Here is a 27814-nt window from a genome sequence, read left to right on the forward strand (position 1 = left end):
GATTTGAATACCAACCTAATAACTTAGGTTACATAACTTTAAATGGAGACCACCACACCAATCATGTTCTTTTCAGCAAATGTTTCTGTGAAGATGGCTAGACTGTCACCAGTCATTATGTGGTGTAGAGAAACTCAGTATCTGTTGATACCACTCACTCCATCATCCTTTTCATCATATAGCCCCCTACCCCCAGACCACCCTCCTCCCCTTTTGAGGAACCGTCTGCCTAAATACAGGGAGAGCCTCCTCTTGATCAGAATCACTGTGTCTGGTTACTAACAGGCTGGCAGAGAAATCAAACCCGTTTCCCCCAAAGGATTTACTACAAAGCAAAACCTTGAGGGCAGTGAGAAAATACCCTAAGAAATACCCAAGGAAATACCCAAGCCCTCAAATACAGTCTGAGTTAGACTAACAGTACGTGAGCAGTAGACAGGCGACAGGCAGGTAAGCTACCTTTAACTGACTATTGCAAGATCATACTGAGTAAGTTCACTGGAGAAATGTAATTTCCAGGGACCATAACACAGATTTAATTCCCAGGTGTACCTGAAATGTACCTACAGTGTACCTAAAGTTATACTGTATTTTGAAAAACAAACACACTGAGGGTTCTACTAAGAGGGAGATCAGTCGTGTATGAGGAATGACCATATTTTTGCCCATTTAAAGGGCAATATATTTGGTTAACTGTTCTACACTGGACCATACTGTATTTTTCCCCAATGAGCTCGGTCCCAGCAAACTATCTCTGTGATGACTTGATTCTTGTCGTAAATGTATTATAATGCAATATTTCATGCTGCACACAATGAATGTAATTTAAAATGTGATGTCATTAATGACATGTGGGTTTAAGTTCTGGTACGCTATTTCAGAAAGTAAATATCAGCCTTTCACTTTTTAATCATATCTAATTATATTTTTGTAAGAGAATGTAATTTTCTTCTTTCTTTCTTGATTGATGATGTCCTCATCTGATTAAAAAAAGACATGCTATGGATTACATTTCAGGCCATGGAACCCATGGTGTGTTGGACCACATGTAGTAAGGTCAGGTGTAGTGAAGACCACAGGGGGTTGGTGGCACCTTAATTGGGGAGGACGGGCTCATGGTAATGGCTGGTGCGGAATCAGTGAAATGGTATCAAATACATCAAACACATGGTTTCCATGTGTTTGATGCCATTCCATTTACTCCGTTCCAGACATTATTATGAGCTGTCCTCCCCTCAGCAGCCTCCACTGGTAAAGACACAAGAAGTCATTGCAGTAGGCAGGCCTGGGTTCAAATACTAATTAAAATCTTTCAAATACTTTGAGTGTTTGCTTTAGGCTGCCTGGAGAGCCAGGTGGTCAGTGTTAGCACTTTTGAGACTTTTCTATTGGTTGCATTGCAACAGACAATCTCAATCAGGCACATATACAGTATTTGCAATTATTTATAATAGCATTTGAACCCAGGTCTAGCAGTAGGTTACCAGCAGGGTCACAGCTAACTATAGAGTTCGAAGTGTGTACTTTCAGTGTTTGTCCTGCTAGTGTTATGACTCATGGGACGGGAAAGAACATGACAAGAAGGGAATGCTTGGCTCCCTGATGTTCATTAAAGTCAGATACTTTTTATTTAGTATGGTGCTCTGACTGCCAAGATGTAATGACCCTCAAATACATTTGGGACACTTTCCATGTAGCATTAATGCCTTAATTCAAACTACTGTAGCTCTAGGAATTTCTAAAACCTTAAGGTTCAGAGTTTGCCATTTTGTTCAGCAGGTTTGATTTATTGTACTCACACCAGCTAAGCATATACTTCTTTATTTGGAATGTTTCAAAGAAAATACTGAACTCAACAACGATCTCTCAGATCATAATGTGAGGACATGTGAGGGTAAACTAGCCCAGCACTCTGATTGATTTATAAAACTCAACTATCTGTGCCATATTTCGTCAGGCTAAGCCTCTCACCATGTATCAGTTGGTAGGTACACATGCAAGTGAAGTTCTAATGGTTTAGACTTAGAGCATGGAACCCTCAATTAGAACGGCATGTGCGTTATTGACAAAGAATGCTATCTTGATAATCAATCACTATTATTTTATTAACCCTTTTTACATCTGCAGTTGTATCAAAGTGCTTTATGATAAGACATACAGTATCCACAGCTCTAAACGTTTGAGAATTGCCTCTCATACCAAGACTAGGGATGCAAAGCTACAGTACCAGTAATTTACCAAATTATTGGAATCTTCCGTCATTTTGGTAGTTAATATCAAATCTATGGCAATCGTAACTTTGGTAATTTATATTGAATTCATATATAGTATTCCTTTTTTTATATCAGTGTTCAAATTGTCCCTGAGTTTCTAGTAGATAGATCATATGGTTCAAGAGAAAATAGCCTAAATAGTGAAAAAAACATCTAATCAACAATGGCATTGTTTTTAACTACTTCCGCAACCTGTCCAACTATTGACTTTCTTCACAACTGCTACCAGTTTGATGCCAAAACATTTACTTCAAATACATGTTGACAGTGAAACAAATAAAAGTATTAAAATATATACAGTGCCTTCGGAAGGTATTTAGACCCCTTGACTTTTTCAACATTTTGTTACGTTCCAGCCTTTTTCTCATCAATCTACACACAATACCCTATAATGGCAAAACAAGGAAAATGTTGTTAGAAATATTCGAATGAGTCGCCCCCCCCAACATTTGAATTATCACTCATAGAGCAAAGAACACTTTTGTGAACTGCAAAGAATAATTTCAGGGCTCAAAGGAATATTATTTGAGTCATTGTGATTCCACACCTTTCCCAAAGAACCCTTGAGGAACCCTCTTTTCTTTGTGTATATAGTGCATTCGGAACGTATTCAAACCCCTTGACTTTTTACACATTTTGTTTGTTTACAGCCTTATTATAAAATTGATTACATTTTTACAAAATCTCATCAATCTACAAGCAATACCCCAATATGACAAAGTAAAAACAGGTTTTCAGACATTTTTGCAAATGTATTAACAATAAAAAATAGAAATGCCTTATTTACATAAGTATTCAGACCCTTTGCTGTGAGACTAGACTATTGAGCTCAGGTGCATGCTGTTTCCATTGATCATCCTTGAGATGTTTCTACAACTTGATTGGACATGATGGTAAATTCAATTGATTGGACATGATTTGAAATGGCACACACCTGTCTATATAATGTCCCACAGTTGGCAGTGCATGTCAGAGCAAAAACCAAGCCATGAGGTTGAAGGAATTATCTGTAGAGCTCCGAGACAGGGTTGTGTCAAGGCACAGATCTGGGAGAAGATACCAAAAAAAGTATGCAGCTTTGAAGGTCCCCAAGAACAGTGGCCTCCATCATTCTTAAATGGAAGAAGTTTGGAACCACCAAGACTCTTCCTAGAGCTGGCCGCCCGGCCAAACTGAGCAATCGGGGGAGAAGGGCCTTGGTCAGGGAGGTGACCAAGAACCTGGTCACTCTGACAGAGCTCCAGAGTTCCTCTGTGGAGATGGGAGAACCTTCCAGAAGGACAACTATCTCTGCAGCACTCCACCAATCAGGCCTTTACTGTAGAGAGGCCAGACAGAAGCCACTCCTCAGTAAAAGGCACATGACAGCCCGCTTGGTGTCTGCCAAAAGGCACCTGAAGACTCTCAGACTATCAGAAACAACATTTTTTTGGTCTGATTAAACCAAGATTGAACTCTTTGGCCTAAATGTGTGTGGAGGAAACCTGGCACCATCCCAATTGTGAAGCATGGTGGTGGCATGCTTACTATATATAAAGGATATTTCATGCTGAAACCCCCATATTAAACACCTATGGTATTCAATTGGTTGATGGTTTATATTTAGGATAATGTTTTACAGCTTTGACATATTTTTTATTTTAAAATCATCTTATTCAATTATTTAATTTATTTGACATGTGATAAGGCCACACAGGAGGCCAGCGATTATTACCGACACCTGTGATAATCTGATGTACTCAAAAGGGTACTTAAGTAATAGATTACATCAAATCCTTGAAAGACAACAATATTCTGGTAGTTTAGTGGAAAACTAATGTTTCCAGTATTATACCCTCCCTTTGCAACCCTAACCAAGCCCCTTAAGCTTTTCTACTGCAATCACCTTAAGTCTGCCACTTTTTGGCACAGGCACTCTAATTCTGATATTTTGCCTTTTTTTTCCTCTTTTTTTTCTCTCAAACAGATCAGATCGTTTGCCAAAAACTGTTACAAAATATAGATACTTGTTTGCATTTTTATATCAAAAACCTTTGTTGACCTTGCTATTTCTATCTGCGTACCCATTCAAGTGTAACCACTCCAGTCATTTGCACAATCTTGGTGATAGCATGATCATAGTTTTATGAGGTATGTGCCCTATCACATGCACAGGGTTAGTCTTGGCTGTTTAATGAAAGGTAATACATCTTCTGAATCCCATGTAATTAAATTGGCTTCTGACAGTTTAAAATGACAACACCACACAAAAAGATGAAAGGCAATGTACTGTATGCTGTATCGTTACCAGATTATGAGAAACACAGACACACACAGACACACACACTCTGCCTTGCACAGTCATATGCGTCCCATAAATTATGAATATTGTCAGCCAACAACAAGGAACTTTTCATCTCTTAGATTAAATACAGTCTACGGTACAGCACACTGTGCACCCTGAGCATGTGTCATTGTCACTGTTATGAGCTGTGGTCACTATCAGTCACACAGGAAAAGGGCATCAGCCTAAAGTTCATACACAACATGCATCCTTCACACTCCACATTTAATGGACACCTCAGCAAGTGCAAGACTTTACAGATGACATGTTAACATTGCCTTCTAGAGACAGACATACAGCTCAGCTGTGTTCAGGAACTTTGGACTCTGCCACCTCTTTTGGAAAGACATTCTCGTGATAAATGAAGTATAATGGAGAACAATGATTGAAAATATAAAAATTCATAAGTAATCAATCAGTTGATGTTTACATGATGTTTTCATTTACAGAGAGCCCCGTGATTGACTGAGCTTTTGGATCACACACACATATCTGCCAAGATGTGGAAGAAGTCAAAGGTCACAGACCAGACGGCCACTGGCCAAGGAGGTACTGTATACATGAATGTTCCTTTCTCTCCTTCCTAATTCCAGTACAGTACATACTAAGACAGAGAAGACATCAAACATCAAGCGTTATCTTCACAAGGCCCCCAATGATTGCCAGAGAAAATAAAGATGGGAATACCTTGTGGTGCACTGTGGTATTTCAGTAGCTTATATAAGCAGCAAACACTACATGACCAAATGTATGTGGACACCTGTTTGTCGAACATCTGATTCCAAAATTATGGCTATTAATATGGAGTTGGTCCCCCTTTGTTGCTATAACAGCCTCGACTCTTCTGGGAAGCCTTTCCACTAGATGTTGGAACAATGATGCATGGACTTGCTTCAATTCAGCTACAAGAGCATTAGTGAGGTTGGCCACTGATGTTGGGCAAATGGCCTGGCTCGCAGCCGGCGTTCCAATTCATCCCAAAGGAGTTCGATGGGGTTGAGGTCAGGGCTCTGTGCAGGCCAGTCAAGTTCTTCCACACCGATCTCGACAAACCATTTCTGTATGTACCTTGCTTTGTGCACAGGGGCATTTTCATGCTGAAATACGAAAGGGCCTTGCCCAAACTGTTGCCACAAAGTTAGAAGCACAGAATCATCTAGAATGTAATTGTATGCTATGGTGTTAAGATTTTCCTTCACTGGAATCTTAGACTCGTGTGCTGCTGCTCGGCCATGGAAACCCATTTCATGAAGCTCCCAACGAACAGTTATTGTGCTGAAGTTGCTTCCAGAGGCAGTTTGGAAGTTGGTAGTGAGTGTTGCAACTGAAGACAGACGATTTCCACACGCTGCGCGCTTCAGTACTCTGCGGTCCGGTTCTGTGAGCTTGGGTGGCCTATCACTTGGCAACTGAGCCGTTGTTGCTCCTAGACGTTTTCACTTCATTTTAACAGAACTTAGAGTTGACCAGGGCAGCTCTACCAGGGCAGACATTTGATGAACTGACTTGTTGGGAGGTGGCATCCTATGATGGTGCCACGTTGAAAGTCACTGAGCTCTTCAGTAAGGCCATTCTACAGCCAATGTTTGTCTATGGAGATTGCATTGCTGTGTTCTCGATTTTATACACCTGTCAGCAATGGTTGTGGCTAAAATAGCCGAATCCACTCATTTGAAAGGGTGTCCACATACTTTTTTATATATAGTGCTGTGAAAAAGTACTTGCCCCCTTTCAAAAAATGTCTTAACTTTAGCATATTTTTGATACTGAATATTAATGGGATAATGGGACCCATGTCATCCAAAAAGTACTTTTCACTCATCCGTCCGTAGAACATTCTTTCATGAGTTTTGATGATCATCCAGGTTCTTCCAGGTGCCTTTTGGCAAACTTGAGTAAGAACCTCATACCAAAGTTTTTTTATTTGATTTTATTTCACCTTTATTTGACCAGGTTGACCAGTTGAGCATGGTGGTGGTAATGTGATGATTTGGGGATGCTTTGCTCCCTCAGGACCTGGACGACTTGCCTTAATAGAATGAACCATGAATTCTACTCTGTATCATAGAATTCTACAGGAGAATGTCAGGTCATCTGTTTGTGAGCTGAAGCTGAAGCACAGCTGGGTCATGCAGCAAGACAATGATCCAAAACACAAAATCAAGTCTACATGAAAATTGGTTAAAAAGCAACACACTTGACGTTTTGGAATAGCCTAGTCAAAGTCCAGACCTAATCCCAATTGAGATGTTCTGGCAAGACTTGAAATGGGCAGCTCATGCTTGAAAACACACAAATGTCACTGAGTTAAAGCAGTTCTGCATTGAAGAGTGGGCCAAAATCCCTCCACAGCAATGAGACTGATCAACAACTACAGGAAGCAGGTTGCAGTCAATTCAGTTAAAGGTTCCTCGACCAGTTATTTAGTGTACGGCGGCAATTCATTTTAATTGTAATTTGTAAACTCAGGTTCCCTTTATGTAATTTTAGGTTTTGATTGAAGATCTGATAACATTCAGTGTCAAAAATTTGCAAAAATAGAGAATATCAGAAAGGGGAAAATACTTTTTCACAACATGATATTGTGTATGTTGGCAGAAAGCCTGCTTTAGCATTGCTACTTATACTGGCCAAGTAAAACTATTTTTGATAATAACCGGTTACAAAAATGCTTTCATCATGTAAACTATTTTTCTCTGGGACCAATTATTTTCCCATTATGAACAGGAGAATTTGTTTTACCTTTTTTCATATTGCGAAAAGGCTGTCCTTAGGGAACTCAATGGATTGAAGAAATTGTACTTTGGTAATGTTTTCATGCATTGTGGCTAGTGGGCCCTAGTGTGATTGATTAATAGTACCTTGTGGAATTACAATAAAGGAACTGATGAGACAAACATTTCAGATATTTTCTTTATGGTAATGCATAAAAAGACACTACTGAGGACCACAGAATGGCAATATCAGAGCTCCTGACAACTCTTAACTCTCAGGCACTATGGATGTACCAAGGTGCCTGATCAGTCTATTATAAAATGTTTTGTATACATTTTTTTAAATGTAACCTTTATTTAACTAAGTAAATTAAAATCAAATTCTTATTTACAATGACGGCCTACCCCGGTCAAACCCTAACCCTGACGACCCGGGGCCAATTGTGCACCGCCCTACAGGACTCCCAATCACAGCTGGTTGTGATACAGCCTGGAATCAAACCAGGGTCTGTAGTGATAGCTCTAGCACTGAGATGCAGTACCTTAGACTGCTGCACCATTCGGGAGATGAACCACCCCAAGAAAAATCACAACAAAGGAAATAAGAACATTTTGTTTCAAGTGATCAGCAGTTTCAGAAGAGGCGACTAAGACCCAAGAAAATGAACAAGACAAGATGGAACTCGGTTTAAAATGAATGTTCAGTCTCATTGAATATTGAACATTGCAGATGAGCCCGAGGTTTGTCTCCTTTATACACAATGGCAGCTCTTTGAAATATAGCCATTCAATCGGAGTTGAGTCGAACATAAACACAAGAACATTGGAATTGCCCTGAGGATGGGGAGGGAGGGCCACGAAATCAAGCTCTAGAGTCTAGTACCATGTCTCACAGGAGAGAGAAAAAATCTCTACAACATTACATTTTCTGAGATTCAGACACATCTGCAAGAAATGAATGAAGTTGTATTGCCGTACTAACTTGGTCCTTGTAGTACCATTAGTTAAGCCCATTAGGGATATGTCTTTAACTATTGTCCTTAAATGTACAAAACTACATTCCAAATGTAGCAAAATGTCTTTGTACCTGTATTTGTCTTTCACCCCATTTATTAAATTGGTCACACTTTACTTTAATACAAAAATCCTTCATTACTTGTTTTAGGCATTTATGAGCCTTTATGATGGTGTATTATAAGGCTTACATAATATGTTACATAATGTTAATTTATGGCTTTAAGTAAAGTGTTACAAATGTATTGTATGTCCCTATGTTGGAATATATCCTGTCTTTACCATACATATTGTAATGTATGAGGATTCTAATGTCTCTCTGCCATTCTGCCAAAGTACTAGGCCTAAACCATGTCTTTGCCAGAAAGGTACTTCTCCTCTCCCTCTCTCCAAGTCCTTACCAGGATTAATGTTTCGTGTCCCATCTGCTTCCATGTCATCCTTTTGTCTTTGCACGCCCAGGCCCTTCAGAGGCTGAACAGGAAGAAGAGAAAAAAGGTAGGACAGTGATGATCAAAAAGCAACTTTCGCTTTTTCACTCACTGGTGTTTTGGTTTTCAAATTCCATATATTGAGGTAAATTGATTTTGATTGGTTGTCCTGAGATTCTAAATATTCTGGGCAATTAATTAAATCAGTTAACCTCATGCTGCCTTCAGGTCAGATGTGACCTCTGGACGTATTTGAAGATGAAAAACACAAACAAACAGAATGTTCAACTATTTTGGATTCAAACGTCAGTGGTATAGTATCTGTGTTGTATTCATGTCTTAGAAGATTGTGTAGTATGTAGTATTCATGCACATTATTCTGGAATGCACATAACAGGAAATATAAATGTTAATTTTCTTAAGATATTGTAAAACATAAAGGTAAACTGTAATCAATGTACTTCAGGATAAAGAGGTTGATTTTCCTTTGATGTCTACATTCTGTTACAAAAATATAAAAAATACAAAAACTCATATGTGACAAAACACTTCCAAAAACTCTAACATTTTCCTGTGTGAAATTGTAAAATACTATTCACATTCAAGGACAAAAAAAATGTACTGCCCAGTGCACTTTGGATGTTTATTGTCCTGTCATGTGAACAGTAAAGGCATTCAGACAAACCATTTCCAGTACCTCACATGTGGAAAAGCACGTCATGACTGACATCTGCTGGTGAGGATAAGAAGTCAGATAAAGCCCCAACCTAAATGTCAGTCATGCAAAATAAACAACTGACCAGAGATGCAGCAGGTGCATAGTATGTTAAACGGAATGGAAGTAAATATACATACATATATACAGTACCAGTCAAAAGTTTGGACACACCTACTCATTCAAGGGTTTTTCTTTATTTTTAATATTTTCTACATTGTAGAATAATAGTGAAAACATCAACTATGAAATAACACATATGGAATCATGCAGTAATCAAAATATATTTTATATTTGAGATTATTCAAAGTAGCCACCCTTTGCCTTGATGACAGCTTTGCACATTCTTGACATTTTCTCAACCAGCTTCATGAGGTAGTCACCTGGAATGCATTTTATTTAACAGGTGTGCCTTGTTAAAAGTTCATTTGTTTGCATTTGAGGCAATCAGCTCTGTTGTGACAAGGTAGGGATGGTATACAGAAGATAGCCCTACTTGGTAAAATACCAAGTCCATATTGTGGCAAGACCAGCTCAACTAAGCAAAGAGAAAGGACAGTTCATCATTACTTTAAGACATGAAGGTCAGTCAATACAGAAAATGTCAACTTTGAAAGTTTCTTCAAATGCAGTCGCAAAAACCATAATGTGCTATGATGAAATTGGCTCTCATGAGGACCGCCACAGGAAAGGAAAAAAAAGACTTACCAAAGTTCACTAAAATTCCCAGCCTTCGAAATTACAGCCCAAATAAATGCTTCACAGAGTTCAAGTAACAGACACATCTCAACATCAACTGTTCAGAGGAAACTGCATGAATCAGGCCTTCATGGTCAAATTGCTGCAAAGAAATCACTACTAAAGGACACCAATTAGAGGAAGAGACTTGCTTGGGCCAAGAAACACAAGCAATGGACATTAGACCATGGAAATCTGTCCTTTGGTCTGATGAGTCCAAATTTGAGATTTTTGGTTCCACCCGTCATGTCTTTGTGAGACACAGAGTAGGTGAACGGATGATATCTGCATGTGTGGTTCTCACCATGAAGCATGGAGGAGGTGGTGTGATGGTGTGGGGGTGCTTTGCTGGTGACACTGTCTGTGATTTATTTAGAATTCAAGGCACATTTAACCAGCATGGCTACCACAGCATTCAGCAGTGATACTCCATCCCATCTGGTTTGCGTTTAGTGGGACTATCATTTATTTTTCAACAGGACAAAGACCCAACACACCTCCAGGCTGTGTAAGGGCTATTTGACCAAGAAGAGAGTGATGGAATGCTGCATCAGATGACCTGGCCTCCACAATCACCCAATGTTTTGGGATGAGTTGAACCGCAGAGGAGCAAAAGCCAAGAAGTGCTCAGCATATGTGAGAATTCTTTCAAGACTGTTGGAAAAGCCAAGAGTACCAAGTGTGCAAAGCTGTCATTTTGGAGAGAAAAAAATATAACATTTTTATTTCACCTTTTTTTAGCCAGGTAGGCCAGTTAAGAACAAGTTCTCATTCACAACTGCAATCTGGCCAAGATAAAGCAAAGGAATGCGACACAAACAACAACACAGAGTTACACATGGAATAAACAAACGTGTAGTCAATAACACAATAGAAGAAGTCTATATACAGGGTGTGCAAATGGCGTCAGGAGGTAAGGCAATAAATAGGCCATAGTAGCAAAGTAATTACAATTTAGCAAATTAACACTGGAGTGATAGATGTGCAGATGATGATTTGCAAGTAGAAATATTGGTGTGCAAAATAACAAAAAAGTTAATATAAACAATATGGGGATGAGGTAGGTAGTTGGATGGGCTATTTACAGATGGGCTGTGTACAGCTGCAGCGATCGGTAAGCTGCTCCGATAGCTGATGCTTAAAGTTATTTAGGGAGATATAAGTCTCCAAATTCTGTGATTTCTGCAATTCGTTCCAGTCATTGGCAGCAGAGAAATGTAAGGAAAGGCGACCAAAGGAGGTGTTGGCTTTGGGGATGACCAGTGAGATATACCTGCTGGAGCGTGCTACCGGTGGGTGTTGTTATGGTGACCAGTGAGCTGAGATAAGGCGGAGCTTTACCTAGCAAAGACTTATAGATGACCTGGAGCCAGTGGGTCTGGCAACGAATATGGAGCGATATGTAGCGAGGGCCAGCCGACTAGAGCATACAGGTCGCAGTGGTGGGTGGAATATTGGGCTTTGGTGACAAAACGGATGGCACTGTGATAGACTTCATCCAGACTTCATCCAGTTTGACATCGCCTATGTCGAGGATCGGTAGGATAGTCAGTTTTATGAGGGTATGTTTGGCAGCGTGAGTGAAGGAGGCTTTGTTGTGAAATAGGAAGCTGAATCTAGATTTAATTTTGGATTGGAGATGTTTAATATGAGTCTGGAAGGAGAGTTTACAGTCTAGCCAGTCACCTAAGTATTTGTAGTTGTCCACATATTCTAAGTCAGAACCGTCCAGAGTAGTGATGCTGGCCGGGCGGGCAGGTGCAGGCAGCAATCGGTTGAAAAGCATGCGTTTATAATGAGTCATGTAGGCGTGGCCAAACTTTTGACTGGTACTGTATATATACAGTGCATTCAGAAAGTATTCAGACCCCTTGACTTTTTCCACATTTTGTTACAGTACAGCCTTATTCTAAAATTGATTAAATTGTTTTTTTCCCCTCATCAATCTACACACAATACCACATATTGACAAAGCAAAAACAGGTTTTAGACATTTTTGCAAATGTATTAAACATAAAAAACTTAAATATCACATTTACATAAGTATTCAGACCATTTACTCAGTACTTTGTTTAAGCACCCTTGGCAATGATTAAAGTATATTATCAGCACAGAAGAATGGGTGAAACTCCCCAAATACAGGTGTGCCAAGCTTGTAGTGTCTTACCCAAGAAGACTGCAGGCTGTAATCACTGACAAAAGTGCTTTAACAAAATACTGAGCAAATGGTCTGAATACTTACTGTATGTAAATTTGATATTTAAGTTTTTATTTTAAATACATGTGCAAAAAAATCTAAAAACCCTCTTTTGCTTTGTCATTATGGGGTATTGTGTGTAGATTGATAAGGGGGGGGGAGAAACAATATAATACATTTTAGAATAAGGCTATAACATAACAAAATGTGGAAAAAGTCAAGGAGTCCGAATACATCCCGAATGTATTGTATTTATATATCATGATTGAATAATTGATAATTGATTCATGCCATTTTTTTAATGCAGTTCATGTATTGATTCATTGATTGGATTTGTGTTTTTGTAAAACATTTGTTAGGGCTTAATCAGACTTATTTTCCTCTTACTTCTCATCTTTTCTCCAGCTGGCATCAAGAAGAGGTCCAAGGTCCCTGGGGTCATGATCACGCAGTTTATAGAGGTTCTACCGGAGGGCAAGAGCACCCCAGACTTCCTTCGCAAACCCATTGCTCTAACCATTCAAGAGGGTGAGCCCCCAGGATGTTTTAGGGTTTCTGTATCAGGCCTAGGCCCTCTCAGTTTTGGTCTATGTGCTCAGAGGTGTCATGCCCATAGGGGGCACAGGGGCACGTGTCCCCTAAGATTTGTCAAACATTTTTAAATACATGTTTTTTTTCTCTGTAATACTACACTTAGCTTTTATTAAGTTGGCTTTAGCTAGTCCAGATAGATTCCCAATCTCCCAAACTCATAACTAGCTACCAAGAAGCCTTTTCATGCTATCAATCAAGTTAGAGTAGCTAGCTTGTCTAACTATCTTAGCTAGCAGGCCTGCTGGCAAGGTTGGTAGACTTGAAAAAAGCAAGCAATAACTAAATAAGACTCACATTCCTTTCAATCCTTTTTCACGTTTGGGATTGGGGTATTTCATAATGAATCAATGTTTTTGCACATCCTACAGGTAAATTAGCCATTTTCAAAGCCAATGTGTGTGGGGATCCCAAACCAGAGGTGACTTGGGGAAGAGCTAAGGGGGATATGTCAGACACTGAAACATTTCAAAAGAAATATGATGAAGCTACTGGTGAATATACTTTAGAGGTGAGTCTAACCTTATGCACAAGAGTATGCATATAACCCATGAATCTGTTCAATTGTGATTAAACAGTTCATTTATTTCACCAGATTCACAGAGTGTCTGGGGAGGAGGCAGACACTTACAAATGCTATGCTATCAATGAATATGGCAAGGCTATTTGCACAGCAGCATTGAATGTGATTGAGGGTGAGAATGTTTGTTTCTTTACTCTTCATATAACTTACTTGTATGATCAGTTGAGTCCTTGTATTTTGGTGCTAATCCTAAACATCTGTTATTAGTTGGATTCAAGAAGAAGAAGGCCATGGAGCAGTTAGAAGACATAGGTGGGTATTTTCATTCATTCATTCATCCATCCATCCATCCATCCATGATTAAAGTTTTTTTTAAACTACAAAAGAGTATTTGGAGAAGGAGATTTTTCAATCCGTGGCCTAATATTTTTTACCTGATCTCTAAAGAAACAGCATTGTTTATGGAAACCATTTTTTTTATTATGAAAGCACATTTAATAATTGCATTTATGTGTTTGCTTACCATGTCATGTGATACTGTTGATCATTTGCCAACAAGTATCATTTTTAGGATGCAGTCATTCAATTGGTTTTGGCGCCAAACATTTGTTTGCTGCTCCACTAGTTTCACTCTGTTAATCATGCTTTTTGTGTTTTAATGTTACTCCTACAAAGTGCACATATGTTATTATTAGGATGGCTATTCCTATGTTAAAAGTAATGATTAGAACTTACCTTTGATTCCTCGTAATTTAAGAGGTGAAATATTTGTTCCCTTGTCGTGCTCAGGAAGGGGGCGTGTCAACCAGAACTTCGTTCGTCCATGTGTTCGTCCATCCTTTGTGTTGGGTAATGCCCAGTTGGCTAAATCCCAGTGGGAGAGCAATGTGTACCCTGTTTATTCAATACTTAGGCATGGTTCTACACTAATCATTTAAGTGTCTATTTATGGCAATTGTGTGTGCTTGTATTACCTGAATGTGTTTTTGTGGCCCTCTCATGGGCCACAAAATCCATTTTTTTCATTCCATTATTTGTTGATTTGTTGCAATGGTAGGCTTATATTCAAACGTGAGGCCTTGATGGAAACACATGTAAGCTCTGTCATTCCTGTTGCAGCCAGACAGGGGACAGGTTGCTACATGGCTGTTATCTGGCATTATTAAGTACTTATAATCTTGGTTTAGATTTAGGATTACTTATTATTTGATTTCTGTCTAGTTTATGTTCCTGTCTGTTCATCGTCACGTTTATTGTTTTCTATTAACGTCATGTAGCACAAAGCCATTCAAACACATTTGTCTTTCAACTTCCGGCTCATTGACAAACCATTGTTCAATATGAACTAAAATGGTAATTTTAAATTAAGTAAAATTGTGGGACTTGCTTTAGCTCTTTAAAAGTATTTTTGTGGTTGTGGATGACATTTTCAGATTTTGTATTTAAAAAACAGAGAAGAAGACAAAGATTTCATAGACCAGCTCTGGAACGGCTTTGTAACGGTTTTCTTTGGGTGAAGTAGAGGCGGACCAAAATGCGGCATGGTGGTTATTCATGTTTTTAATAAAGGAAAACTATACATGAATAAACTACAAAACAATGAAATGTGAAAATCTAAACAGTCCTATCTGGTGCAAACACTGAGACAGGAACAATCACCCACAAACACACAGTGAAACCCAGGCTACCTAAATATGGTTCCCAATCAGAGACAATGACTAACACCTGCCTCTGATTGAGAACCATATCAGGCCAGACATAGAAATAGACAAACAAGACATCCAACATAGAATGCCCACCCAGCTCACGTCCTGACCAACACTAAAACAAGGAAAACACACACAAACGATGGTCAGAACGTGACAGGCTTGCGTACCACTGATTTAGACATCACTTCTCACAAGGCCATTTTGTGTGATTCTTTCACAAGACTCTGACATTAGCCATAGTCATATATAACATGTAATGGCATAACACAATAGATTACATTAACTGGAATGATACTCTCACTCATGGTTACACAAAAAGAGCTGTGCGCAAACTGGACCCAAAAATATTTGAATGAGTCGCCCCCCCCAACATTTGAATTATCACTCATAGAGCAAAGAACACTTTTGTGAACTGCAAAGAATCATTTCAGGGCTCAAGGGATATTATTTGAGTCATTGTGATTCCACACCTTTCCCAAAGAACCCTTGAGGAACCCTCTTTTCTTTGTGTATATAGTGCATTCGGAACGTATACAAACCCCTTGACTTTTTACACATTTTGTTACGTTACAGCTTTATTCTAAAATTGATTACATTTTTGCAAAATCTCATCAATCTACACGCAATACCCCATAATGACAAAGTAAAAACAGGTTTCAAACATTTTTGCAAATGTATTAACAATAAAAAACAGAAATACCTTATTTGCATAAGTATTCAGACCCTTTGCTATGAGACTCAAAATTGAGCTCAAGTGCATCCTGTTTCCTTGAGATGTTTCTGCAACTTGATTGGAGTCCACTTGTGGTAAATTAAATTGATTGGACTTCATTTGGAAAGGTGCACACGCGTCTATATAATGTCCCACATTTGACAGTGCATGTAAGGCCAAAAACCAAGCCATGAGATTGAAGGAATTGTCCGCAGAGCTCTGACACAGGATTGTGTCAAGGCACACATCTGGGGAAGGGTACCAAAAAATGTCTGCAGCATTGAAGATCCATAACTACACAGTGGCCTCCATCATTCTTAAATGGAAGAAGTTTGGAACCATCAACACTCTTCCTAGAGCTGGCCGCCCGGCCAAACTGAGCACTTGGGAGAGAAGGGCCTTGGTCAGAGCGGTGACCAAGAATCTGATGGTCACTCTGACTGAGCTCCAGAGTTCTTCTGTGGAGATGGGAGAACCTTCCAGAAGGACAACCATCTCTGCAGCACTCCACCAATCAGGCCTTTATTGTAGAGAGACCAGACGGAAGCCACTCCTCACTTAAAGGCACATGACAAGATTCTCTGGTCTGATGAAACCAAGATTGAACTCTTTGGCCTGAATGCAAAGCGTCACATCTTTTGGAACCTGGCATCATCCCTATGGTGAAGCATGGTGGTGGTAGCATCATGTTGTGTGGATATTTGTCAGCGGCAGGGACAGGGAGGTGTTAAGAATCGACTCATAGCCCATAACAAAGAGGGAGACAACAAGGAGATAAAGATTACAAACATGTTTATTAAATAAAGTAAACTATATCCAAGTAACAATTGTGTGTAGTGAGTAGTGTACGTGAGTAGATGGTGATAACGAGGGGTGTTGAGAGATGCCAAAACAAATGAACACAAAGAAGCCCCAAAATGCCACAACCAAAAACAACAGTGTGTCTGTGTGGAGAGTCTCCTCAATGTATGGGGGAATTTCTCCCCGGGACACACTTCCCATTTCACTGACGACACTCCCAGCTCCGCACTCCGACATCCTATTCAGGAAAACAAGATCAAAGAGAAAGAATTTGGCAGACAGAGCGGGAGGGTCGTCACACAGAATTGAGGGATAGATTAACGGAGCAAAGTACAGAGAGATCCTTGATGAAAACCTGCTCCAGAGCGCTCAGGACCTCAGACTGGGGCGACGTTTCACCTTTCAACAGGACAACGACCCTAAGCACACAGCCAAGAAAACACAGGAGTGGCTTCGGGACAAGTCTCTGAATGTCCTTGAGTGGCCCAGCCAGAGCCCGGACTTGAATCCAATCGAACATCTCTGAAGAGAATACAGGTGTGCCACGCTTGTAGAGTCCTATCCAAGAAGACTCTAGGCTGTAATCGCTGCCAAAGGTGTTTCAACAAGTACTGAGTAAAGGGTCTGAATGCTTATGTAAATGTAATATTGGAATATTTCAGTTTAGTTTTTATAAATTCGCAAAAAAATTTAAAAACCTATTTTTGCTTTGCCATTATGGGGTATTGTGTGTAGATTGATGAGGTAAGGGAAAACGGTTTAATTCATTTTAGAATAAGGCAGTAACGTAACAAAATGTAGAAAAAGTAATTGGGTCTGAATACTTTTCAAATGCACTGTATTTACTTTGTACATATTTTACATACTTTTGCTACTGCTTATTTACCTACATCACATTAAACAGTAACCGCCTCACCATGGGCATTGCACAACTACTCTAAAGCTACACTGGAGCAGTGAGAAAACAGTATGTTTTTTATCTGCTACATTGGAATCATTACTTTTTGTTGAGGTGAGTAGAGTGATGCATTTTATCCTGTTGTTCTCGGGCGTGAGCTGCATGTTGAAATCTAGAACCAAAGCGTAATCTTGCAAAGCCGACGGGCATACACCTGTTTTCATTTAAATGAATATGATGTATCCTGCTCTGCAAAACATGAATTTGGTTTAGCTGCCCTGTTACCATCTAGTTTCCTCCTTACTGAACCCTCCACCACCAATAGCACCATTTTTAGACATTTGGATACATACTTCCCAATAGATCATCCATACTGTAGATGTTCAAACTATCAAATTTCGGGTAGTGAGTAGTTGGTTGAATAGTTTGTTGACAGTTAGTTGAACATCTATTTGGGTCTATCCAAATAAGGTGTTACTAGAACCAGATATTTAATGTGACTACCCACTGGGCACAGACATCAAGTTCAACATCTAGTTTGATTTACATTTGGTTGAGTTGTCAGCTAATGTGAATTCAACATGAAATTCCCCCAAAAAGATGAAATTCGCTTACATTGATAACTTTTTGCAAATCCAATCAGTTTTCCATGTTGATTCAACATCATCACATTTATTTATTTTGTTGAAATAATGTGGGAGCAACGTTGATTCAACTAGTTTTTGCCCAGTGAGTATTCTACAGTGGAGGCTAGTATGAGGAAATATAGCACGACTTGCTCATTGTATTGGCTGGAATGGAGTAAATGGAAAGTGGTTTCCATATGTTTGAGGTGTTTGATACGGTTCCATTTATTCCATTCCAGCCAATACAATGAGCCCATCCTCCTATAGCTCCTCCCACCAGACTCCAATGGTATCTTGTCACTTTACATTAAGTTGGGTAACATTGAGTGTCCTTTATTTTGTTTAGGTTCAGTAGATCCAGCAGAGTTCAGGAAATTGCTCAGAAAAAGGTAAGATATGAGACGATCATGATATCATGATATCAGTAACCAAAGCCTTCTATTTACATTACATGTATTTGTAAACAGGGACCTCTGTGCCTGACAAAACAGTGCGATGGGATGACCACAATGCTTACAAATGGGGAAACTAAGCTCAGTGGAGGCTCTTCAGAGGAGTAAAGGGAGAACCAGAAAAATGTAAATAGTGAAACATTAAAGAAGTTATCCTTTTTAGATAAAACTATACTAAATTTAATCACGTCACTAAATAATTGATTCAAACACACAGTTTTGCAATGAAGGTCTATAGTAGCCTCAGCAGCATTCTGTAGGGTATTGACTTTAATACAAAACCTATGAGGCTCATGGTTCTCAGCCCCTTCCATAGACTTCCACAGTAATCTATCAGAGTTCTTGCAGCATGAACTGACATGTTTTCCACCCAATCAAAGGATCAGAGCATGAATCTAGTACTAAAAGCATATGCTACAGCTAGCTAGCCCTGCAGTGCATGAAATGGGGTGAGTAGTTGACTCAAAGACAGAGAAAGTCAATATTTGAACAGTTTTGAACAAATTAATTTATTCCATAGTAGCTAGCTAACAGAGAGGGATGCTATGTTAGCTAGCTGGCTATGGCTATCCAACACTGGAATGCTACCAAGGTAAGCTTTTGGTTTTATTAATTTATTGCCACCGGAGCCCGCCAGTGTAACTGCTAAACTGATTGCTGCTGAGTACACTTTATTGCATGATTGAGCGACTTTACTAACGTGTTAGTTCTTGTAACTATGTTGACTATGACCTGACAATGATGTAGGCTGTGTGTAATAGTTAGCGGTCAGGATATGAAGGTTTGACTTGGAAAGGTTTTCAATGTTAAACTTTCATTCACAGTTTAGTTTGTAGCAAACTCATGATGGGTACAGGGACAATTCTAGTATCATGTAGTAACGTAAACCTATCGATGTTACATTGAGCTAGGTGAATGGAATATGAATGACAGTCATCCAATATGCTGTAATAGAAAAAAGGCCATGCTAATAAAGCAAAAATCATCCTAATCATTTTAAATGGCAACGACCACCATTGACGAAGATCCTACAGAATATGGTATATGGTTTTGTACCAATACTCAAGCAATGCTTCTGACATGTTTCAACCAGGAAGGGAGTGGACAAAGAGGAAGCTGTGAAAGAACCTGGAGAAATCGATGAAAGGTTCTGGGAAATCATCATGAGTGCAGACAGGAAGGACTATGAACGAATCTGCGCTGAGTTTGGTGTCAAAGACTTCCGTGTAATGCTGAAGAAACTCAGTGAGAAGAAAAAGGAGAGACAGGAGGAACAGGCCAAGGTTTGAGAATTGGGCACATTCAGTATGTGCAAAACGTCTTCTGTGTGTACTGTTTTTGGTCATATAATGTAGCTAATGGCTAGTGTGAAAACCTACATGACCACTATGAACCTCAGGATTCATAATGTCTGAAATTTAAGTGTAACTAGTTAACTACATTAAGTCATTGTGGCAATAGCCTTAACCTATCATTTCATCCTCGTGATTTTAAACTCCATTTCTCTCCACTCCCCTCCCTCTCATCCATTATTTTCTCTCCACCCTTTTCCTCATGGTGATCTTCCAAACCATCTGCCATCCCTTCCTCAGTATATTGAGACCATCAATAACCTGAAACATATTGATATTAAAGGACTAGGCATTGCTTCGTTTGAGTTTGACCTTGAGCTCAAAGACCTCACCAGTAGGATTTTCCTCTACAAGGTGAGACATCTAGAAGTTGACCTCTGATTCAGATTCCACATGAGGCAAAGGTATCATTATACATAATTTAGCTTTTATCTCAACTTACACAACAAACTTGTCATTCTACATTGTACAGCATTTTAATGGATGACAACTGCCTTAAAGGAAAGACTGACATTGCAGAATTTAAACAGAGTTTGTCACCTTCTTTCTTGTAAGGCAGTAGTATCTCCTTTAAATGTCTCACCCAAAGTTCCAGGCATATAATCACATGTTCTATGGTTCCAGAGTAACTTCATCCCGTTATCATTTTGCCATGATATCCATGTCAAAACATGTACATTGTCATACATCCCATCAACTATGAGGATTTTAGTTTTTTCTTTTTTTTTTAAATGTTGAAATGAACTGAATTTGAACTTATATCTGATAGTAGCTGTCACTGTGTGAACTCTGTATCATCTTGCAGGATGGTGTAATGATTCCCTATAGTGATGAAGAAGAAATGAAACACAGCTTAAAGACTGTTGGGAAGAAGTTAATCTTCAGTGTGCGGGACCTTAAGGCAGAGGATGCTGGGCTCTATCAGGTGGATGTTGAGGAGGTCAATCTGTTCTCTACAGACTTCAAGAGTAAGATGATCACAGAGTGATTATGAATAGCATTCCTTTTTGATAGAAGATAATAAACTGTCCTTATTTATTCCCATGAGCTTGTTCCATTTGCCCTTTTACTCCCAGTTCCCACAGTGGATTTCATTGTCAAGATCCAGGAGGTGAAGGCCAAAGAGAGAGAGGATGCTATGTTTGAGTGTGTCCTGTCACATCCCTGGCCCAGAATCAAATGGATGGGCAAGAATGCCACTCTGGAGGAGGGAGAGAAATACACTATAACTGTATCAGAAGACAAGCTGATCCACAGACTGCTAATAAAGGACTGTAGCCAGCTGGACAAGGGCATCTACTCTGCTGCGGCAGGAATCAAGACATGCAGTGCCTGGCTGATAGTGGAAGGTAACATTACATCTTCATATCTTGCACAATATGTAATTTTTCAGATGAAGGAAACAGCAGATGGATTCATTTTTGGTTGAACAACATATACTATTCACCTCGCTAACTCAGTTCTGGTCTCATGACAGATTTGAGAGGTACTATGTCTTCTCAACACTTATCGAAATGTTCCATATGAATAATAATTTTAATAACCATGCTCACTGAGCACCTTGTACAGTATTCCCCTATCTGTTCCCTTTCTCTCACCCGCTCTCTCTCTCTCTCTCTCTCTCTCTCAGCTGACAGCGACCCTGCTTCCCATGGTAAAAAGAAGACCCGTAAAACAACCCAGGCTGGTGGAACAGGGTTGGATCTGGGGAAACTGGCTCAAGAGCAGCAGGAAAAACTGGCGAAGGAAAGGCAGGAGCAGATCGACGCTGCAAACAAAGCCAGAGCGGAGGAGGAGAGGCTTGCCCGAGAGGCACTCCTGGCACCCCCTCCTCCTGATACTGGGGATGGAGACAGTGGGGAAGGCGGAGACAGTGGGGAAGGCAAAGACACCGGAGATGGAAAAAACAAGTCTAAAAGTGGATCAAACAAATCCAAAGATGGTGGAAAATCAGTTGGCAAATCAGTTGGCGAAATGAAAGACTCTGAAAAGGAAGAAGATGACAAGAAGAACAAGAAATCCACTGATGATTCTGACAAAGGCAAAGGTAAGACAAATGATATCCCTATTATAAACACATTGGACATATGTTATATACTGAAAAAGAAAAAGGAAAGTAATAGGGTCGACTTTGAAAAATAAGGTATAATGAAAAGGATAACACATTGTCACAACATCCTATGTTAATAGGAATGTACAATATGTATTCAGGTGTATATTGGTTTATGCATTTTTGACGATATTTCAAATTGACAACTGATACAATAATTACTGATAGGAACATCAAATTATGATATTGACCCAAACGCAAATGGGGAAGGCGATGGAGACAGTAAGGGACGTAAGGGCCATCCTGGTCCACTTATACCAGACGCAGTCATTGGTAAGAAACACACTGACACACCTTGGCTACTGCATGGAGGTAGTCTCTAAAATCTCAGATGCATCTTAATGAATTAACAAGTCACCTTAGGATTGCATTAAACGAGAAACACTAAAAAAACATTTGACTTTATTTACATTTTCTACATTTTAACAAAACTTACAGTAATTTAACTTAGAGTAACATGCAGTAATACACTTACAGTATCATTTGTATTCCACTTAACATCAAGTGATTAACCAGAATTGCAGTTTATTTAACCACAGTTAACAAGCAAAATACATTTGATAAAACCCACCTTAAAATAGTACACTAATGTCAAAAATAGTAAATACTTGAAATATTGAATCTCATGCATGAAATTATAAACATTTGTTTAACAGGTTCTTCTCTCCACAACGGTATGTTATGTCTCATTGACTTATTCAAGTCTGTGTAGAACATTTGTTCTTGTTAGTAACACTTTACATGAAGGAATACTTACCTAAAAGTATGTTAAAGGTTGTGTAAGTAGTTTATACTATATAATCTATATAAACAAATAATTAACCATTAATAAACAACTTGTAAACCCCTTTTTTTAAATAATTTTATGTATGTAAAATCAAAGATGCTGAGAAGGAAAGAGATGACAAGTACAAGAAATCCACTGATGTTTCGGACAAAGGCAAAGGTAAGACAAATGATATCTCGATTATAAACACATTGGACACATGTTATATACTGTACTTGAAAAAGATAATGTATATAGACGACTTAGAAAAATATTGTATAATGAAAAGGATAACACATTGGCACAACATCCTACATTAATAAGAATGTACAATATGTATTCAGATCTACTGTATAATGGTTTATGCATTTTTTACAATATTTCAAACTGATATAATAATTACTGATAGGAGCATCAAACAATGACATTGACCCAAATGCAAACGGGGAAGGCGATGGAGACAGTAAGGGACGTAAGGGCCATCCTGGTCCACTTATACCAGACACAGTCATTGGTAAGAATCACACTGAGACACCTTGGCTACTGCATGGAGGTAGTCTCTAAAATCTCAGATGCATCTTAATGAATTAACAAGTCACCTTGGGATTGCATTAAATGATAAAAACGGGAAAAAAACGGAAAACGTTATTTTAATTTGTCAACATTTTAACTAACCGTACAGTAATTGAACTTAGAGTAACATGCAGTAATACAGTTACAGTATCATTTGTATTCCACTTGACATCAAGTGGTTAACCAGTATGCAGTTTACTTAACCATAGTTTTAACAAGCAACATGTATTTTATAAATAAATAAAAACTAAAAATGTTATATAGTTAAAATATTGAATCTCATGCATTATTTTCTAACAAGTTCTTCTGTTCACATGTGTATGTTATCTCTCTGTGACTTATTCAAGTCTGTTCGTATAGAACAGTTTGTTCTTATTAGTAACACTTTTAACAAACCGTTTAAAAACTCTGAGGGGCTGTTTTGGACCTGGTACCGGGTCCAGACAGTTTGGTTACCCCCCACTCCTTGCTTTGGCCATATTCATAGAGTATGCATTGTAGGTAAAGTCACAAAAAGCTCAAACTTTTAGTGTGTATGGAAAAGGTACACCCTAATGGTCATTGTAAAGCAGTGGTCACCAACCGGTCGATTGCGATTGACTTGTCGATCTCCAAGGCCTTTCTAGCCAATCGCCAAACATTTCTATAAAAACCCAACGATAAAGCCTTGTGTTACTATTTTTATTAGTCTCGAGCGGTTGGTGGTAGGTGCAGCCAATTCAGAAGCCCTGCGCGCCGGGTAGGCAAACTGTTGCAATTTCATGTGTCTGAAGGTACAAACTCTGCCTTCCCGGTGGGCCTGGAGAGGAAATCAAGTACACTATGCTACCGCTGGCCAATCAGATTGTTCAGATATCAGAGTCTGCAGTAACGTAGCAGGCATAAAAGAAAGCTACGACAAAATTGATACTGTGAGATTTCAAAACTTTTAAAACCATGACTAGAGAGAGACTGTCAACGAATACAGCAAAGAACTGCTGTTTTTTTGAGTGAGTTCATGTTTAACACTTTGTATTCAGCACTTTGTATTCAACACTTTTATAAGCCATAAAATGCGCGTTCTTCCTATTTCCACTCAGCGCTACAACAAGCAGTGCAGCAGTAATGAATGAGTAGGAAAGTATATCTTGCGTTGTTGTTATTGCGTTGTTGTTATTGTAACGACCCTGGGTTTATAAGCACGGAAATCGACTCTGCCGCACGAGCATGCTTTTGCGGCACAGTCGATAGCGCGCCGGACCTCGGGCTAGAAGGTCGTGGGTCAGAGACCTGCTCCCTGCTGTTTCATTACATTGGTGTCAGAAATGATCGGAAATCGACTGCTGCACGAGCATGATTTTGCAGCACAGTCAGTAGCGTACCGGACCTCGGGCTAGAAGCGAGACCTGCTCCCTGATGTTTCATTACATTATTAGCGGCTTGGGTCTTTTTTAATTTCAAGGAATATTTCACTTTCTCTGTTCATATGAGTAACAACATGAATTTGTGTATGAGGCAGAAATAATACGGTGCAACTCCAGTTTCGCCATCAGCTGGAAGACGGTGTCCCTTTTTGGTCAGTGTCAGTGGAGGAAAGGGAGAGCGGAGGGTGTTGAGAGACGAACCCTACACGGAACCCACGCTTGCGCCATCGTGCATAAATGTATTTTGTCCCCCCACACCAAACGCAATCACGGCATGCAGGTTAATTAAGGCTAGGCAGAATACTGCCCCCTTTGGAGGAATTGCGTGCCCATAGTAAACTGAAAAAAAATCTGTCAAAAATTGCTAATATATGCATATAATAATAATTATTGGATATAAAACACTCTAAAGCTTCTAAAACCGTTGGAATTATGTCTGTAAGTATAGCAGAACTCACAGGGCAGGCATTCTTCCAAACTAGTTTTGTGGTCATGAAAGTTGGGGCAACTTTGACGTGATCGCCCCCACCCTTCCCAACCAGCTATGGATCTTTCTATGTCTTCCACTAGATGTCCTCATTCAGTAGAGCGTTTAATCGTTCAAATCCCGCGAGAATTGGCCCTATGAGAGTGAATTGAGTGAGTGCTGCGAGAAAATACCTGTGCGTTAGGGCGCGAATTGGTCCCAGCCATTCCTTTGTTCCAGCACTCCGGAGGAGAACTAACAATGACCGGTTGAATTGAAAATTGTTTTGTATGTTTACAACATCCTAAAGCTTGATTCTGCACTTAGTTTGACCTGTTTAGTCGACATATAATATGTAATTTTGATGTTTTGATGCACAACTTTTCCGGACCAGAGGACATTTTTGGTGCATTTCAGCTGATATTGTTAGCAGATTCTAATACAAAGACACAAGACTTGAAACCAAACAATGTTTTGGGTAAGTATGAACCCTTCCAGTACATTCTGAACGAAGACCATCAAAGGTAAGGGAATATTTATGCTGAAATTGTGTGTTTCTGTTGACTCCGGAGAAATATTGCTTATATCTGAGCGCCGTCTCAGAATATTGAATAGTGAGCGATTTCTGTAACGTTAAAAAGAAATGTAACAAAGCGATTGCATTAAGAAGCAGTGTATCTTTCTAACTATATGTAGAACATGTATATTTAGTCAAAGTTTATGATGTCTATTTACGTTATCTTGCGGCGCTACCTATATTTTCTGCGGACATTTTTGAGTATTTTCTGAACATGAATTCAATGTAAATGGACATTTATGGATATAAATGGCATATTATTGAAGAAGAAAAAAATGTACTGTGTAACATGTCCTATTACTGTCATCTGATGAAGATTTTGAAAAGGTTAGTGAATGATTTATTTTTTAATTCTGCTTTTATAATTTTGTATTTTCTGGGACAAAATGGCTGCCTCTTGTCTTCGTTTCGGTGGTGGTCTAATATAAATATGTGGTGTGTTTTCGCCGTAAAACATTTAACAAATCTGACATGCTGGGTAGATGAACAAGGTGTTTATCTTTTATTTGAGGTATTGGACTTGTTAATGTGTGGAGGTTAAATATTTCTAAGAATATTTTTGCGTTCCATGCGCCACGTGGGAGGGGTCGTTCCCAAAAGGGAACCCTAACCCGTCATCAGGTTAAAATATCAAAACAAACTCTGAACCAATTATATTAATTTGGGGACAGGTCGAAAAGCATTAAACATTTATGGCAATTTAGCTAGCTAGCTTGCACTTGCTAGCTAATGTGTCCTATTTAGCAAGCTTGCTGTTGCTAGCTAATTTGTTCTGGGATATAAACATTGAGTTGTTATTTTACCTGAAATGTACAAGGTCCTCTACTCCGACAATTAATCCACACACTGTGCGAGCAGTGCAAAATAAATGTAGAAATCTATGTTATTCAATTACTGCACCCACACTGCTCGCGCGCGCCAATGAGCATCTGCATTGCTAACGGCTAAAATAGAAGTCAGTTCTATTTCTGATGCAGATCGCGCTGCAAGTCCTGCCTCTCCCATCTCCTCATTGGTTGATAGAAGTAGGTACCCACGTGCCATCTCCTCATTGGTTATACCCACGTGGGTGACTGAAAGATGACCGAAGTCAGTGGCGATAATGCACCTAATTTAGGAAAGTTGCCAATCTCAATTTAAAGTCAATAGAAGAAAAGGCCTGGAAGGAGGAGAGATGACTAGAAACGATTCGGTTGACCGTTTTATGTGTGGATTAAGTGGCGGAGTAGAGGATGTGCATTTCAGGTAAAATAACAACTCAATGTTAATATCCCAGGACAAATTAGCTAGCAACAGCAAGCTAGCTAAAAAAGGACAAATTAGCTAGCAAGTGCAAGCTAGCTAGCTAAATTGCCATAAATGTTTAATGCTTTTCGACCTGTCCCCAAATTAATGTAATTGGTTCAGAGTTCGTTTTGATATTTTAACCTGCGTGTCGTTATCGCATTTGGTGTGGGGGGACAAAATGCATTTATGCACGTGTAACAGTTTAACTTTAGTCCGTCCCTTCGCCGGGCTCGAACCAGGGACCCTCTGCACAGATCAACAAGTCACCCACCAAGCATCGTTACCCATCGCTCCACAAAAGCCGCAGCCCTTGCAGAGCAAGGGGAACCACTACTTCAAGGTCTCAAAGCAAGTGACGTCACCGATTGAAATGCTATTAGTGCGCATCACCGCTAACTAGCTAGCCATTTCACATCGGTTACACACGATGGCGCACGCACGCAGCAGGTTTGGGTTCCGTGGGATCCTTGTTTTATTAGTCTGCTGCTCTCTCCCTCTGCTGAGACTGACCATCAGATGCAGGCACCATCAGCCCAGTAAAATAAAAAGCAAATTATTTAAAT

General features: G+C 39.4%; 1 protein-coding gene across 8 annotated transcripts in view; it reads left to right on the plus strand.

Moving 5' to 3' along the window:
• The first annotated feature begins 200 nt into the window (after positions 1–200).
• Positions 201–27814, plus strand: part of LOC110532433 (immunoglobulin-like and fibronectin type III domain-containing protein 1) — a 51293-nt gene continuing 23679 nt past the window's right edge. For 2 of the 8 annotated variants that reach the window (XM_036988399.1, XM_036988402.1), the window contains exons 1-17: positions 202–450; positions 5046–5145; positions 8787–8822; positions 12811–12933; positions 13368–13507; positions 13592–13691; positions 13787–13831; positions 18612–18654; positions 19811–20000; positions 20310–20423; positions 20875–21037; positions 21146–21418; positions 21700–22116; positions 22348–22452; positions 22836–22853; positions 23063–23125; positions 23355–23459. In XM_036988399.1, the coding sequence (XP_036844294.1) occupies positions 5097–5145; positions 8787–8822; positions 12811–12933; positions 13368–13507; positions 13592–13691; positions 13787–13831; positions 18612–18654; positions 19811–20000; positions 20310–20423; positions 20875–21037; positions 21146–21418; positions 21700–22116; positions 22348–22452; positions 22836–22853; positions 23063–23125; positions 23355–23459 (1984 nt within the window). In that variant the 5' untranslated portion in view covers positions 202–450; positions 5046–5096. Of the gene's footprint in view, positions 451–5045; positions 5146–8786; positions 8823–12810; positions 12934–13367; positions 13508–13591; positions 13692–13786; positions 13832–18611; positions 18655–19810; positions 20001–20309; positions 20424–20874; positions 21038–21145; positions 21419–21699; positions 22117–22347; positions 22453–22835; positions 22854–23062; positions 23126–23354; positions 23460–27814 lie in introns of all 8 variants that reach the window. The other 6 variants (XM_036988400.1, XM_036988404.1, XM_036988396.1 and 3 more) reach the window with 5 other exon arrangements.

This window comes from Oncorhynchus mykiss, chromosome 9 (assembly GCF_013265735.2).
Source record: "Oncorhynchus mykiss isolate Arlee chromosome 9, USDA_OmykA_1.1, whole genome shotgun sequence".
Taxonomy (NCBI): domain Eukaryota; kingdom Metazoa; phylum Chordata; class Actinopteri; order Salmoniformes; family Salmonidae; genus Oncorhynchus; species Oncorhynchus mykiss.